This window comes from Phaenicophaeus curvirostris, chromosome 8 (genome assembly GCF_032191515.1).
Source record: "Phaenicophaeus curvirostris isolate KB17595 chromosome 8, BPBGC_Pcur_1.0, whole genome shotgun sequence".
NCBI lineage: Eukaryota > Metazoa > Chordata > Aves > Cuculiformes > Cuculidae > Phaenicophaeus > Phaenicophaeus curvirostris.
The window spans coordinates 37,403,856-37,418,211 of NC_091399.1; the positions used below are offsets into that span (position 1 = coordinate 37,403,856).

Consider the following 14,356-nt stretch of genomic DNA (forward strand, 5'->3'; position numbering starts at 1 on the left):
ATGTCTTGCTGATGTATTTGTGGCTGTCATTATTATAATCTTATTTTGGATACTGCCACAGAGAGGAGGAGCAGAAGGAGGAGGAGGAGGGTGAGGAATATTTTGGACAGGCCCCTAGGAATGCAAACTACAGACTTTATTCACCTTCTGCATTTGGACTAGGGCCTCCATCTTCTGATAGCCCTTGGACCGTGGATTTCTCTTAGTCATAGTCTCCCAAATAATTAAATAATTAAACAAACAAACAAACAAACAAATAAATAAATAAAATCAGTGTACCAAGGAATTCAGATGACACAGGCAGCATGAAGGCAACTCAGGCTGCACTATATTTAGCCAGCCGTGACACAGCCAGCTTGTTTATGGTCCCAGAAACACTACCAGCTGATAGATGCAGTATTTCGTAGAGGCTGCAGCCATTAAGGAGGAACCGCATTTTGTCCTTGAACACCAGTTTTTTCCTGCGTGCCACTGGCAGTGTAAGAGACAACGTTTAATTGCTGACCCAACTAATCCACCTCATGGACAGCTTTGCCCTGCTGCAGATTAATCCCGGGGCCTCCCGCTGCACCCACCGTGGCGCTTTGCACGAGTCCTCAAAGCTGGATTTTTCAGCAGGATTTGCTAAAATCCATCCCACTTTGCTGCAAAAATATGGTGGCAGCCCAAGGTGGGTGTGGAAAACGGAATCACTGGACTTTAGTGGTGGAGAGTTTGGAATCTAGATATGCTGCTTGGGTTTTGGGATCAAAACTGAGCTACGGGGCTTGCAGGCTCAGTGCCAACACCACAGGGTCCTGTTTTACTGCACCCACAGCTCTGCTTGAATGGAGGAAATTCACCTTGCAAAGGGAATTAACATTATCTGCGTGCAAGAGATGTAGCGAAAGATATGACCTGAGCATCTATAACAAACAACTGGCCCCGAAGGAGTGGCTACTTCTCTCCTGGGATGCTCTGGAGATGGGGAGACCTCTGAAACCACAGCAGAGCTGCTCATGGAGGTCTGATCTTTGCTGGGTGTGTGGAACCCTGCAGGGCTCAGATTTGGAGAAGAAAAATCTCAGGCAGTAGGGAACATAGTCTGGAAATCGCAGGTGTGACTGTACTGGACCAAGATACTGTAATTTCCATCTACCGTAAAAATTAGATTACAGATGATTTCTCAGGGGTGGATAAAACAGCTGTGGAAAAGCTCTCAGCATTCAAATGCTATAAACATTACCTCTTACTAGTTATACTAAATTATATTTTTATGAACTCTTACAGTAGTTCACATTACAAAGTGTGTGAGTCTCTGTTTTGATAGGCACTGTAAACAACATACAGATTTCTTTCTCCTGAATAAGTTCTTGTCTTCAGTAACGCTATAATAAGGATGGGAAACGGTATCATTTGCAACCCTGGATCATGGCTGGGAAGCAGAGACATGGAGAAATTTCATGTGCTGAACAAAACCATACCATGAGACTGAGGTGAGGGCCAGAATTTTCTCCAAATCCCCTGAAATGGAGGTTTTGCTGTGCAGGAAACTTGTGAAGTTTATTCCGTTCCCTAGACCATGTTTTGAAGCAAAAAAGTCAACAACAATAGGAAAAAAAACCCAACAAAACCCTAAACACTTGAATTCCTTTTCCAAATAGTAATTTTAATGGAGAACTTTACAAAAAGATCAGTCTACTGACATCTCTGCATGAGTCTCTGCCCCAGCACAGGGTCACTAGCCCAGTCACTGGGGGTAGGATGCAGGCAGGCTCTGCCTCTGTACACATTTACTTCTGGCATTTGGTTTCTTCCCCAACAGATTTTTGAAGATCTTTGAATTGCAGCACATCCACACATAACTCCCAGCCTGGGAGCCAAATGGCATAATTATTTTAAAGTCACATGGTATAGACTAACCCCTGCAATATTGCTTTCTGAGCAATTCATCATATGTGGTGATAAATTCTTTCCTGTCCTAAATAGTGTTGGAAACTTGAGCTGGATCTGGGTGGAGCTGTGAGCTTCCTCCAGCTCCATCACTTGCCCCTCACCCAGGGCTGTTTCCAGCCTTCAGGAGAACATCCCATGGTGCAAAGCAGCTCTCGCTGAACTTTTACAGCAGCACAGGACACATAGCTGGGAGAGAAAGATTGCTGTGAATCCTTTCTGCTGCATCAAGCATCCTGCATTTGGGCGCTCACAAAGCTTTTCTCTTGCTTAGTGTCTTGAAGGCTCCCAGGCAGGTGACCAAGTTGTGGCATCCACAAGAGGCTGATTCAATTAGTGTTGTAGGAATTAGCAAAGTGGGGTTTGTTACCCTTTGTGGTGCAAATGAGTCACCAGGAAAAGGCTGAGGGCATTCATACCCAACCCTGGCCCCTGCCTTGCTTAAAGGGGCTGCAACGTCTCTGTGGACCAGACTCCTGGGCCACTGAATTTACAGCCTGCATCCAGAGTCATGATGATATAGAACCATAGAATCATAGAATCACCAGGTTGGAAAAGACCCATCGGATCATCGAGTCCAACCACTCCTATGAAAGATGCTGCAAGCTATTCCCATGCCAATGCAACTGTATGTCTCTCCCCTTGAATTACATCCAAGTTATTCTTCCAAAACTGTGGAGCACCCTGCAGATTGAAAACAGCATTGTGGGAGGGAGCATATGCAGCCTGCTAGTGTTTGCTTGAGTATTGCTTTGGAATGATGAACAGTCATAACTCTGAACTCAAACTGCATCAATTAGGTGGGATGCAGGACCTGTAAGCCAGTAGATACTGTGAGCTGAGACAGACATCATTTATGTTTAATTTAGCAACCGGAACAACAAAGCTCCAAGAATATAATTTTTCCTACTAGTATTAGATAAAAAAATACACTGCCAAAATCTGTAAGAAAGTAGAACCACTTTAAAAGGGATGTGCTGGGTCTCTGGCAAACCTTCCTGTGCTATCTGACCCACCTGTATCTTCCCACCCTTCATCAGCTGGATGTTGCTTATATATCCATCCAGGAGAAACCATCACTTTGAAGCTTGGAGTGAGGACACTCGTGCCCTGGCCTATTCTCCCAAAGGAAACACTCTTCCCATAGCTCTTCAAATGAAGTAGTGATGCCACCTGCAGTTTCCCTTCTGTTTTCATGGAAGGCTCACTGAATTGAGGAATCCTTGGTCAGAGCTACCTGAGAGCAATGACCTAACTGTTTTCATTACGTTATTTGCTGCTGGTGTCTGACCCTGTGTGTAGCAGCAGTAGCTGAAGTCAGCCTGTAATGTCTCACTTGCTTGTGTAAGTTTTTTCCCTGTTTTTTACCACCAGCCATTTCCAATGCAAACAATAACCTGCTGAAAAAAAAATTCAAAATTACACTCTGGACATTTTCTACGTGTCCAAAAACACAAGAAATCTGGGCATGGTATCATTTCAAACACAGTAGTACGAAGTGCTAATGCAATCTGCATTGTAAGTGCATGGCCTGAGTAATTCAGCTTTGCAACTCGTTGAAAGCTGCAAGAGCCAGGAAAGCTGAGAATTTTCTGTGGTATAGACTGAAGGCCCACCTCTGTCTCATTTAATTAATATAGAACTTCTCTTGTTGCTAATGGAAGTATTTATGTGCTTCTGAACTCATGCTTTTCATTCTAATGGGGATTACACAAATACATATTTTGCAGACCTGCTAACAGGCTTCAGGAGGGCTCTGCACAGATTTTTCTTGGTATTTAGCCACTTACCTCACAATGAATGGGAAATGATGAATGAACGGTAGTTACGCAGCAAAATATCTGACTTTTACCTAAATATCTGATTTTGATCTGGGGAATTGTATGAATGGCTGTACAGCCTCCAATTGTCCAACTGTTTGCAGGCTGGGGACTTCCTGAGCTAACGCTCCTATTTAATGGCCCCTAACAGATTAGGTTTTCCCATACATTTCACCACTCTCTTTGTGAAGCATATACATTTTTAGCATCTATGACAGCCTTTGGCAAGCAACTCTATGGCTCGGCATTGCTGAGGAGCTAGTCAAATCCTTGAATACTCTGAAACAAAGTCTTGGGCTGGAATGAGTAAGTTGTGCATCATCCCTGACAGCACTCTAATGAGACTAAAAGGCAAGAAATAAAAAAAATATGCAGACACAGCAATACACTTAATGGTGTGTGCTGCCACGGAGAGGAAAGGATGGGAAAGAAGATAATAACAGAGTCAAATACATCCTATTGTCACTGCAGAACAAAATAATGATAAGCACCCATGCAGGCTAACCAGTGTACCCTGACTGATTCTGCAGGTAAGCAAGGCAAGTGCAACCTTGCCAGGGATCCTGGTAGCATGCAGTGGAATTGTCTCTCTCAAACACTCCATATGCTCTCAGGATAATTATATTCAAGTTTTGGTACTATGACCAGAAGCAATACTTTTGTGTGAGCAGGTGCAATGCTTTCTCTGCCATCAAGGTTCCTGCCATCAGGGTTCCCTTCTATAGATGCTTGCGTAAGGACTGTGAACACCTCTGAAATGAAATTACAGCTGCTGGTTGACAGACACTTGTGAATATGTTCTTCAGTGTCCATCCACTGAAAAACACATTCACTGGAGCTTCAGCTTCTGAAGCCCGGCTGTCACTAAGGTGCTGAGTATTGCAGTTAGGCTTTGCTACAGCAAAGGCTCAAGGCTTCCTCTGATGAAGAAAAGCAAAGGTTTAATTGATAAGCCCTACTTACAAATATAGCTGAAACTTTCTCAGGACCACATCTGCCTTTCATTAGAGAAGAACAAAACAGGAACAGCCAGTTTGGAAGTTTCTGGATACCAGGGGTGTTTAACAAAGGATTAGATCATTTGATCCCTCTCTCCACCTGAATCCTCATAAACCAGTCCTATTTAGCCACAGCACACTGCATCCCACACTGGTAACATATGCTACACTGCATCAAGTAGCCACTGCTCACAGGTAGGCTTTGATAGCTCCTTATTTCTCCACTGAACTCAGGTACGGACACTATACTGCACATACAGAAAAAGGAGCAGCATGGGCATCCTTGACTGTAGTCCAAATACCACTTATTTATCCTTGTCACAAGTCTGGATGCTGCTTTGAAATCAAGAGAATTTCTGTCACTGTACTGAGAGCCTGTAGCCATTTTACTATCATGTTCCCATTCCCAGAGTAAAACATGGGAATCAATACTCCTGGCCAGCCCCTGGCCCTGCCAAAGTAATGAATGGAGCCTCCAGATGAGAGGACAAGAAGTGTCATATACACCTTGAAATCATTTGTGCTTGACCCGTATCTTATCTGAACATGGAAAAGTGAAAAGCTTCTTCTACAGAAGTCAGAATTGCAACAGGCAGGTCCCGGGGTTTTGGTTTGTCAGCCTTCGCCACTGCTCTGACAAGGGCCCTGCTCAAGGGAAGGAGGATATGGCGAACACTACAACAGGGCAGGACTCAATCGAAATTCAAGGAAGTCCCAGACTGAGGATCTGGCTATTTTTAGAGAAAGAGATTGTTTAGAAGACACTGTTTTGCTCTAAATTGGCCTCAGAGGTGAGTTGTAAGTTAAATCCTTTGGCTGTACCTGTAAAAGTTTATTAATCGCCTCTTAGAATCATAGAATCATTCAGGTTGGAAAAAGCTTCTAAGATCATCAAGACCAACCATAAAGCCAACACCACTGTGCCCACTAAACCATGTACCAAAGTGCCACATCTACACACTTTCTGAACACCTCTAGGGAAAGAGACTCTGCCACTTCCCTGGGCAGCCTGTTCCAAAGCTTCACCACTCTTTCAGTAAAGAATTTTTTTCCCATATCCAATCTAACCCTCCCCTGGCACAACTTGAGGTCATTTCCTCTCATCCTATCATTTGTTACTTGGGAAAAGAGGCCAGCACTTGCCTCACTACAGCCTCCTTTCAGCGAGCTGCAGAGAGCAATAAGGTCTCCCCTCGGCCTCCCCTTCTCCAGGCTAACCAATCCCAGCTCCCTCAGCTGCTCCTTAGAAGACTTATTCTTCAGACTCTTCACCAGCTTTGTTGCCCTCCTCTAGACACGCTCCAGCTACCCAATGTCCTTCTTTTACTGAGGGGCCCAAACCTGAATTCTTGTAAAGGTTGAGACTGATTTGACAATTGTGGTTTTGGTGGGAAGACAGGAAGAGGTATTTTGGTTCTGGATTTCTTAGGACAAGAAGTAAAGGAAAAAGGGTGATATCACATAGCTTCCTGATGACCCTAGTTAGCTGTTGTGATTTCTGAATTGGTGTCTTTAAAAAAAACACCAAATAAACCCCCAACTATGACCCTCTTCTGAGGTGGGATTGTTTTGGCTCTCACCGTAGCTTTGCTTTCATTCCTTGCTGCACTAAGCCTTCGTCAGGGGGGTAATGCAATACTCTTCTAAGGTGACGAGAAGCAGGTGAGTTGAATGGAGAGCAGCAGATGCAATCCAGAGGTAATACTTTCTTGAAGCTGCTTTAAGTGATGCTATATGCCTTAAGTTTTTAAGATCTTTGGTTTATGTTTGAACACATCAGGCTGAAAATAAAACAAAAAAAAATCAACTCTTCATCTGTGGCAGCAATGATCCTAAATGCAGTGGCATTATTTCTTACAGTTCATCTGTGAAGCTTGCTGATGGTATCTGAGGTGGTCCATCCCAGGCAAGGAGCTTGCTGGCTGTAATCAATTCAATCAGGTTTGCTTAACCAGGGTTAAAATGCTGGCAGGTGGGGAGGCTTTGAGCATCCTGCAAGTGGAGGTGCTGATGTCAGAGCTTCCTGGAGAGGTGGGCAGTGGGACTGACTTCATGAGCACAGGGAAATGGGTACCTGATGGAGTAAAACTGCTATGGGGCAGATCTGGAAGGAAAGGTCCGACTGAAAAATGTGGTGATATGCTTGCTTTCCTGCTAGAATCGTGCTAGAGGCGTTTTTGTCAGAGCTGATCCCTGTAGGGTGTGTTCTTCCCTACCTGTTGGGGCTGAGCTGCTGTGACCTGCCTAGCGCGGTGGCTGCGGAAGGGCTAGGGTTTAGGTTTGGGCTGTGTTTTTATCAGGATATGGGGCTTCTGGGGGTAAATGTGATGCTGAGATAGACGCAATTATCAGTGCCGTTAGTTCTCTGCCCAGTGAGATTTAGGGCAGGAAAGGTGCCTGTACTACACCAAAATTTTTGATGACCAACTAGATTGTCACAGTCTTAAGCAATACCTTGCTATCTAATGTGTAAGGCCATGGCTGTGCTGTAGGTCTGGGTGCTAAACAAACAAAAAGGGTGCTGGTTGTTATTTTCCAGACCATCAAAAGTTTGATAAACTGCTTCAATTTATACATGTGTTTAAGCCTCCTTCTGCTGGCAGGATGGCTGACAGCAGAGCTGAGGTCCTTGATAATGAGGCATTGTGTACGTGATGGGGTGGGCTACAGGGTTGCTAAAGGGTTCTCCAGAACGTAACCATGGCCGAGTGCCATGGGTGCTTCTTGCAAGGTTTCAAAGAAGGTAAGGAAAGGTAAAGAGATTATGAGGGATTGGGTTTTTTGTTTTATTTTTTGTTTTTTTTTTTTTTTAAAGCCTGTTTCATAGAGTACTTGTAATAGGAATGTTGAAGGTAGCCTAAGTTCAGGAGCCTGTGGATTAAGGTTATTTGATTAGTATTTGAGTGCTTTAAAGAGGGAAAAAGCAAAAATGCTTGCTGTCTGGGTTGTAACTCTAAAATGTTAATTTTCTAGAGCATGTTTTGATGGCTCAGTGTCCCACTGCAAGGAATGAGGTGCATGAGGAGAAAGAAAACAGGAAAGAAATTATTGTAGCTTGGGCTACGGAGAGAAGGAGCTACCCTGTGCAGCAGTATGAGCAGTTGAAAATGGAAACATGAAATCTGCTTGAGAAAGATGAAAGCTGGTTGAGCAAGTCTTATATATATATTTTTTTTTCTGGCAGTGATCGCAGTCCATACCATATAGCATAGCTGGTAATCCCTATATCCTTATCTATGTACATACACCTGGGTTTGGACTTCTTGTGGAAACACTTTATGCAGGGAAAGTTATTTCACTGTGAAAATGAACTTTAGAAAAAGTGTTTAGTTTATTGAGTTTTAAAGGCATTGCTCTAGATATTAAATTAATTTTCAAGCTACATTTTTAATTCTTGCACCACTCCACAGCTTGAATGTGTTCATAAAGAATTAAGAGTATAATATTTCGCCTTAATTGTTGATCTATTCGGAAGAGAGGTGTAAAAAATGAAATTGAACCTTAGTACAGTTGGTGCTTGATTACAGCTATGAAAGGAGACTTTACCCAGGAGAGCTAGCAACCCAGACAGAGAAAGGCAGACAGAATTAGAAGTTGGTGAGTCAATTGACTTTTCCAAGGTCAGTAATGGGAAGAGAGTTTGTATCTCTTGAGTCTTGGACAACATATGACCCTTACGTTGTTAATATCTCCCAGAGCCTTCATGGCACCTGCCAGCCTTACCATTAAAACATAATATATCCATGTTCTGTAGTATCATTGGCCACCACTCAATAAATCCTCAAGGATGTTAATAAATTAGTTTCTAAGTAGCTGCTTCCCTAGATCGTTCTTTCTTTACTCTCGTTTTTGAAAGTTATGTGCAATTTGTTAGTTGATTTGGGTTTTTTTTCGAGGTCTACAGGATAAAGAATGCTATACATAAGAGAGGAGTCTTGTGGCTCTTCATCAGCCCAACTTGCAGGGAGAATTGGGGAGAGAGGAACGTTACTTTATATGTTCTTTTCAGCTAAACTTCCCATAGGGCTGGAAAATGTGCATATTCAACTAAATCTCACACAGCATGCTTCCCTAATCCCACCTCTCTGTTTGTAGTGATGCTAATTATGAGGAAAGATAGGACTTGGCAGTCTGTTTCCTCCTCCTTCCTCTGCCTTGAGATCCCCTGGAGAGGCTGCTCTGTCCCTACTTGATGCCTGTGCTGATGCCTTGCAGACCCTTTTTCTCCAGGCTGGAGATGAGGGGTACAGTAGTGATTCTCCTTTGGAACTCTTTGGAGAGAAAGAAAGCTATGATCCCCCAAACTCTGGGACAAATGTGGAAAGAAATCGATTAATAATGGATTCAATGAGGAGAAACTTTTTTTTCCCCCCCTCCTTCTGAGTATAGTAGAGTATAGTATAGTATAGTATGCCTCTACGTACACGACAGTCGCATCAACATTGGATAGCAAACATTGAGCCAAAGAGGCTCTGGTGGGCAGCAACAACAAAACACTGTCTGGGGAAGTATAAATGCTCTACCTGCTGCAGTACTTGGAGAATGGCAAGCTACAATTCCTGCTGCAGTGAAACTTTCCTTTTGCTTGGACAGTTTTCCCATGAGAACACTTCCACTAGAACTTTCTTTTTGCTGCCTAATGCAGATAGACCCTTGCTGCTCACCAGTGAGAGAGATGACTTCTGGATTTAGGATGCAAAGTTCTACATAAGCTGAGCTCCCTGAGTTGGTGGATAGAGGCAGCAGAGCAGGCTAGAGACCACAGGCTATGTTTTAAGATGAGGGGCAGGTTGTGTAGGGTGTTCTGTTGTGCCAAGTTCCCCAGCTCATTCCCTCTAACAGACTGCAGCTGTCTCCAGTGAGAGCATGCTTGAGTAGTCATGGAAATGTCACATAGCCTTAATGTGACCCCTTCACCTGAAAGCCTCTTTCTACATTTTCAGGCTGCTATCCAAGCAAGCAACATAAATGAACCTGCCCAAGTTTCCATTTTTATTCTGAAGCACAAAGACAGTTGTATTCCGAGTTGACTAGGAGAGCCCAACAGACTAGGAGAGTCCATATTTACGATGCCTAGTAAATATACCTGTGCTTTTTTTTTTATATATATCTTAAGTTGCTTCATATGGGTGCCAAGAGGGAGAGGGACCTATTCCCAATAACAAGCATTGGAGTCTTTGTATTGCTCTATACAGACCAGCATATTAAGAGCACAGTAATGAAGGGGTAGAAAACAAAATTCTAACCTTGGGTTCAAGCTGCTAGCTGTTAACCGTTTATGTAGGGTTAGCTTGGCTTAGTTTGCTGCTTGTAAATCTGCTTTGATTTTTTTTGGAGACAATTCTGGGTCACAGATGTACCTTGTCTGTGCTGTAATATAAAAATTGCTGGAGTTATATAAACAATAGCACATGACGAGGTATGGCTGTACCAGATGCCCGCTGCCCTGGAGCATTAAGCAGGAAAGTTTAAGCCAAGTGACAGTAATATTTCAAGTTATGGTTAGTGCTACAGAAACGCTTATTGACGCTATTGCTTTAGAAGCAAACCCACACTACCTTTTCTAAGCTCAATGCTTTGTGTGCTTTCTGTGGGAGATTGAAGGCATAATTGTGTCTAGATGCCACAGCTTCTTTTTGCCTTTGTCTTTCCTTAAAGTAAAAAAAAAAACCAAAGAAAAGGTCAATTTAGAAGAGTTTATTAGTGGTCATTTCTTGTAGAGCATCCCTCAGTTCCTCTGCTCTGTGTACAATGAAATTATGATCTGCTAGCCGTGCCTGCAAACTGTGTTGAGCAAGGTATGTCTCATCGGTTGCCCAAGGACACGCTTTGTGTTGGTCTAAAGTCTGTTTACGTGTGAACAGCTAAAAATAGATTGGTGGCACCCAACAAAAAGGGCTTTGCAATGGGCAGAAAGGTTTCTCCAGCTGGGTGCTGCCAGTGTTAAGGCAGCAGCCGCCAGGGACGCTAATGCTGCTTGCTGTGACACAGCCTCACAGACAGACACCAACCAAAGATGCTCTTCAGGGTTTTGGAGGCTTAGTGCAGAAGAGCTGTGCCAGCCCTCCTCCTCCAGGCTTCAGAGGTGGCTCTGCCAGCCCTAACCAGGTGACCTTGGCCCTTCCCAAGGAGGAAGGGCAGCCCTCCGAGCTGGAGGACCCCTCTTGAGAAGAGGGAGACGTTCACTAGAACACACCAGCCAAGAAGTGGTGGAGATCACAGAATCACTAGCTTGGAAAAGACCTACAGGATCATCGAGTCCAACCATTCCTATCAAACGCTAAACCGTGCCCCTCAGTGCCTCATCCACCCGTCCTTTAAACCCCTCCAGGGAAGGTGACTCAACCCCCTCCCTCGGCAGCCTCTGCCAGTGCCCAATGACCCTTTCCGTGAAAATTTTTTTTCTGATGTCCAGCCTGAACCTCCCCTGGCGGAGCTTGAGGCCATTCCCTCTTGTCCTGTCCCCTGTCACTTGGGAGAAGAGGCCAGCACCCTCCTCTCCACACCCTCCTTTCAGGTAGCTGTAGAGAGCAATGAGATCCGGCCTTTCTCGCTAAGGCATCGCTCGGGGGGACCCTCCCCTGCCCACCGCCTCGGGGTCTGAGGCCGGGGACACGCTCCTCCCGCGCCCCCGCGATTGCTTCCGGGCCCCGGAGGGGCGGGCGGGGGCGGCACCGGGTACCGGGGGGGTGAGGGGAGGGAGGAGGCGGCCCGTCCCGCCCCTCGGGGCGGCCGGAGCGCTTCTCTTCCCCCTCCTGCCCGCGGCGTCAGAGGAGGTTCTCCGCCCGGCTCGCCCATGAGCCTGCTCGGGAGCTACCGGAAAAAGCCGGGCAGTGACGGCTATGAATCCTTGCAGCTGGTGGACGGCGGCGCTGAGGGCGGCGGCGCGGCGGGGGCGAGCGGCCGGAGCCCGGCGCGGCAGCAGCAGCAGCAGCAGCACCAGGCGCCGCAGCAGCGCGGCGAGGGCGGCAGCACCATGGACAGCTCAGGTAGGGGCGGGGCGGGGGGACACAGCGGCCCTTTGTCCGAGGTGGGGGGGCTCCTCTTCTCTTCTCGGCCCCAGGGGGGGACACCTGCTTCTGAGGCGAAAATGGAGCGTTTGGCGATCCCTCCCCACTCATTTAATTGTTACTCCCCCCCACCCCCCACTCCTCTAAAAGCAGTGGAATTAATTCTGATGGATGATGCGCCGTGAGATCAGACGGTCTGTATGACTGGCGATGTGTTAGAGAGAGCTCCAGCCTCCAAATTGCAGGTTCAGATTTACCTGGATCACCGTTAATCGAGGGTACCCATCTGACAGCTTGGAAGTGATCTCTTGAAACGAGCTGGCTCTGGTTCTGGTTGGTTAGACGTGCCCGTCACGATGAACATCTGCAGCCTTGGTGGGGAACTTCTAAAGATCAAAATTGTCCAGGGAAATACCCCGTTTAGTTGTAGGGGACCAAATGTGATGTCCGTCCATTGTTATGGGGTCATATTGCAGTGATAACTGCACCGTTTGATGAAAGAAAGGGATGGGCCCGAGGCACCCACCATGTAGTTAAAGTACATCACTTTGTTTTAATGTGGTGACCTTTTCTCAAGGGGAAAAAAGCCCCTAATGACCTGTGTCTGGGCTTGGGTGGGCAGAGTTTTACCTTGAATTTTTTTCACATGTTATTACAGAGCCATGTTTTCCCACTTGCCATTTGAATTTGCTTCCAAGTGTTCCTTTGGGGGTTGGCACTGTTTTTTTAACTTTTTTTACTCCTGGACTTTAAAAATGTATTTGAATTTGCTGCTGTGATGTCTCTGCTACAGTTGCTTGTAATCATAGCCTGTGTCAGTAGATTCTTACTCACAGTAGGCTGCTGTGTTAAGGTTATTTGGATTCTTACATTGGCATCTACCACAATGGTTAGATATTGAGGTCAGTTCAATATCTACGTTAGAGCAATTATCTGAATGAATTTCGTAGAACTTTAAGAACCCAGGCATTAGTATTGCAGAATGTGGCATTTGCATCCAGCCAGGCGTGGGAGCGTGCTGCAGTTCGTGTTAAGTCATGGCTTTTGTCTAGCGTCAGCTCAGTGTATTATTTGAGTGTTGCTGTTGCAATAGTTCTGTTTGGTTGCTCACAGATAGCTAGACAATACCTTCATTTACAGATTTGGTGCAATATTCAGCCATTTCAACAATTCAGCTACTAACCATGAAGACATCCTAGAGCTTTAATTGTATTAATGTCCTCTATCAGTTTCTAGGATGTTCTTCCCTTATACACATGGGCTTGATCAAGGGCTGCCTCTGGGATTTGGAAGCTAGTGGTTAAGAGGTCTGTGTTAACTAGAGTTTCCTTCCCTTAGTTGATTTTGGTACTCTCACTGCCTAAATATTACAGGCAATGTAAACCATGCATCTGACGCTTAAGCAGCAACAGACGTCAGGCCTTAATACAGCCCTTGAATTGAGTTTATAGGATTTTTTTCAAAGAAATACCTTATCTGTTTAATAATGGCCCTTTACTGGGTATTCTAAATCTCACATGAAATATTAAAAAGCTGTATTGAGGGTAATGCTCTGTGCTAAACTAGAAGTCTACACTTGTATCTGCCTTGTTAATTCAAACAGTTTATGCTGATAAATGCCTAATTTTTAACAGTTCATTGCAAAGACAGTTTTCTTTGCCAAGTATGAAATTTTAAAAGCTTTAAAAAACCATATCCACCCCTCAGGTGTGCCTGTGATTTCTAGTGATTTAATAATTGAAGCTGCTTATGATTTGTGGGACATGATTTATCTTTAATGCAGTGTGAAGATGGATAGTTATGGAGGGGAATTAGGGAGGAGTGTAAGAGAAAGACAATAAAACAAGGTGGCTAAGGTCTTGGCTTAAGAGGAGCAAGGAAAAGTCCAGCACCTAGCTTCTGTGTTTTGTTTTTTTTTAAAATAGAGAATATATTATAAATACTTGAGACTCTCCTCCCACTAATGATGCCAAATTCCCAAGATGGGCAGCGCTAGAGCATATTTCAGATGAAGACCTGAACTCCTTGGGAAGGAGGAGGGTGAGATGAACTGGTGGTGCAAAGGCAGTGTGCTGATGGGTTTTGGTGGGCATGGGAGCATCTCACCTGCATAATTAGGTGGCAGAACCTGAAAGTGAAATCATTGAAGTGCCCTGGCCAAATCAGAGCTTGTTATGTACTTCCCAACTACCCGACCTCCCTCACGTTTCAGGGTTTCTTCTTTTTTTTCCCTGGTTTTAAATCGGTTTTGTGTGTGGCAGAACAGCTGCTGCCTGAGTTATGGGAATGGCTGTTTGCAGCTGAGGAGTGAAACGGTCTCGGTACAACTTTGGTCACCAGCAGTGTGAGACATGCAGTGCAGCACCTTAGCTTGTCTGTCTGTCTGGGATGTTGCTGTGCTCGAGCCGAACATCTCTGGGTGCAGCTAAATAGCGTAGTGGAGGAAGTTAAATAGTTGGAGAATGAAACCTTCCTCTTCCTTTCTCTCCTCACATCTTACACTTGGTCTGCACTGGGGCAGTGGAAAAACAGCCTTTGTGTCTGGAAGATGTGTGTGTAGATTAATATTAAGCAATTATAGCAGTTAGGTGGGGAT

General features: G+C 45.0%; 1 protein-coding gene across 3 annotated transcripts in view; it reads left to right on the top strand.

The window, feature by feature from the left end:
• DNAJC6 (DnaJ heat shock protein family (Hsp40) member C6) overlaps positions 1-14,356 on the top strand; it is a 50,672-nt gene that overhangs the window by 1,009 nt on the left and 35,307 nt on the right. For 2 of the 3 annotated variants that reach the window (XM_069861946.1, XM_069861947.1), the window contains exon 1: positions 11,547-11,739. In XM_069861946.1, coding sequence (XP_069718047.1) covers positions 11,547-11,739 — 193 coding nt within the window. Of the gene's footprint in view, positions 1-11,546; positions 11,740-14,356 lie in introns of those variants that run through there. The other variant, XM_069861948.1, reaches the window with a different exon arrangement.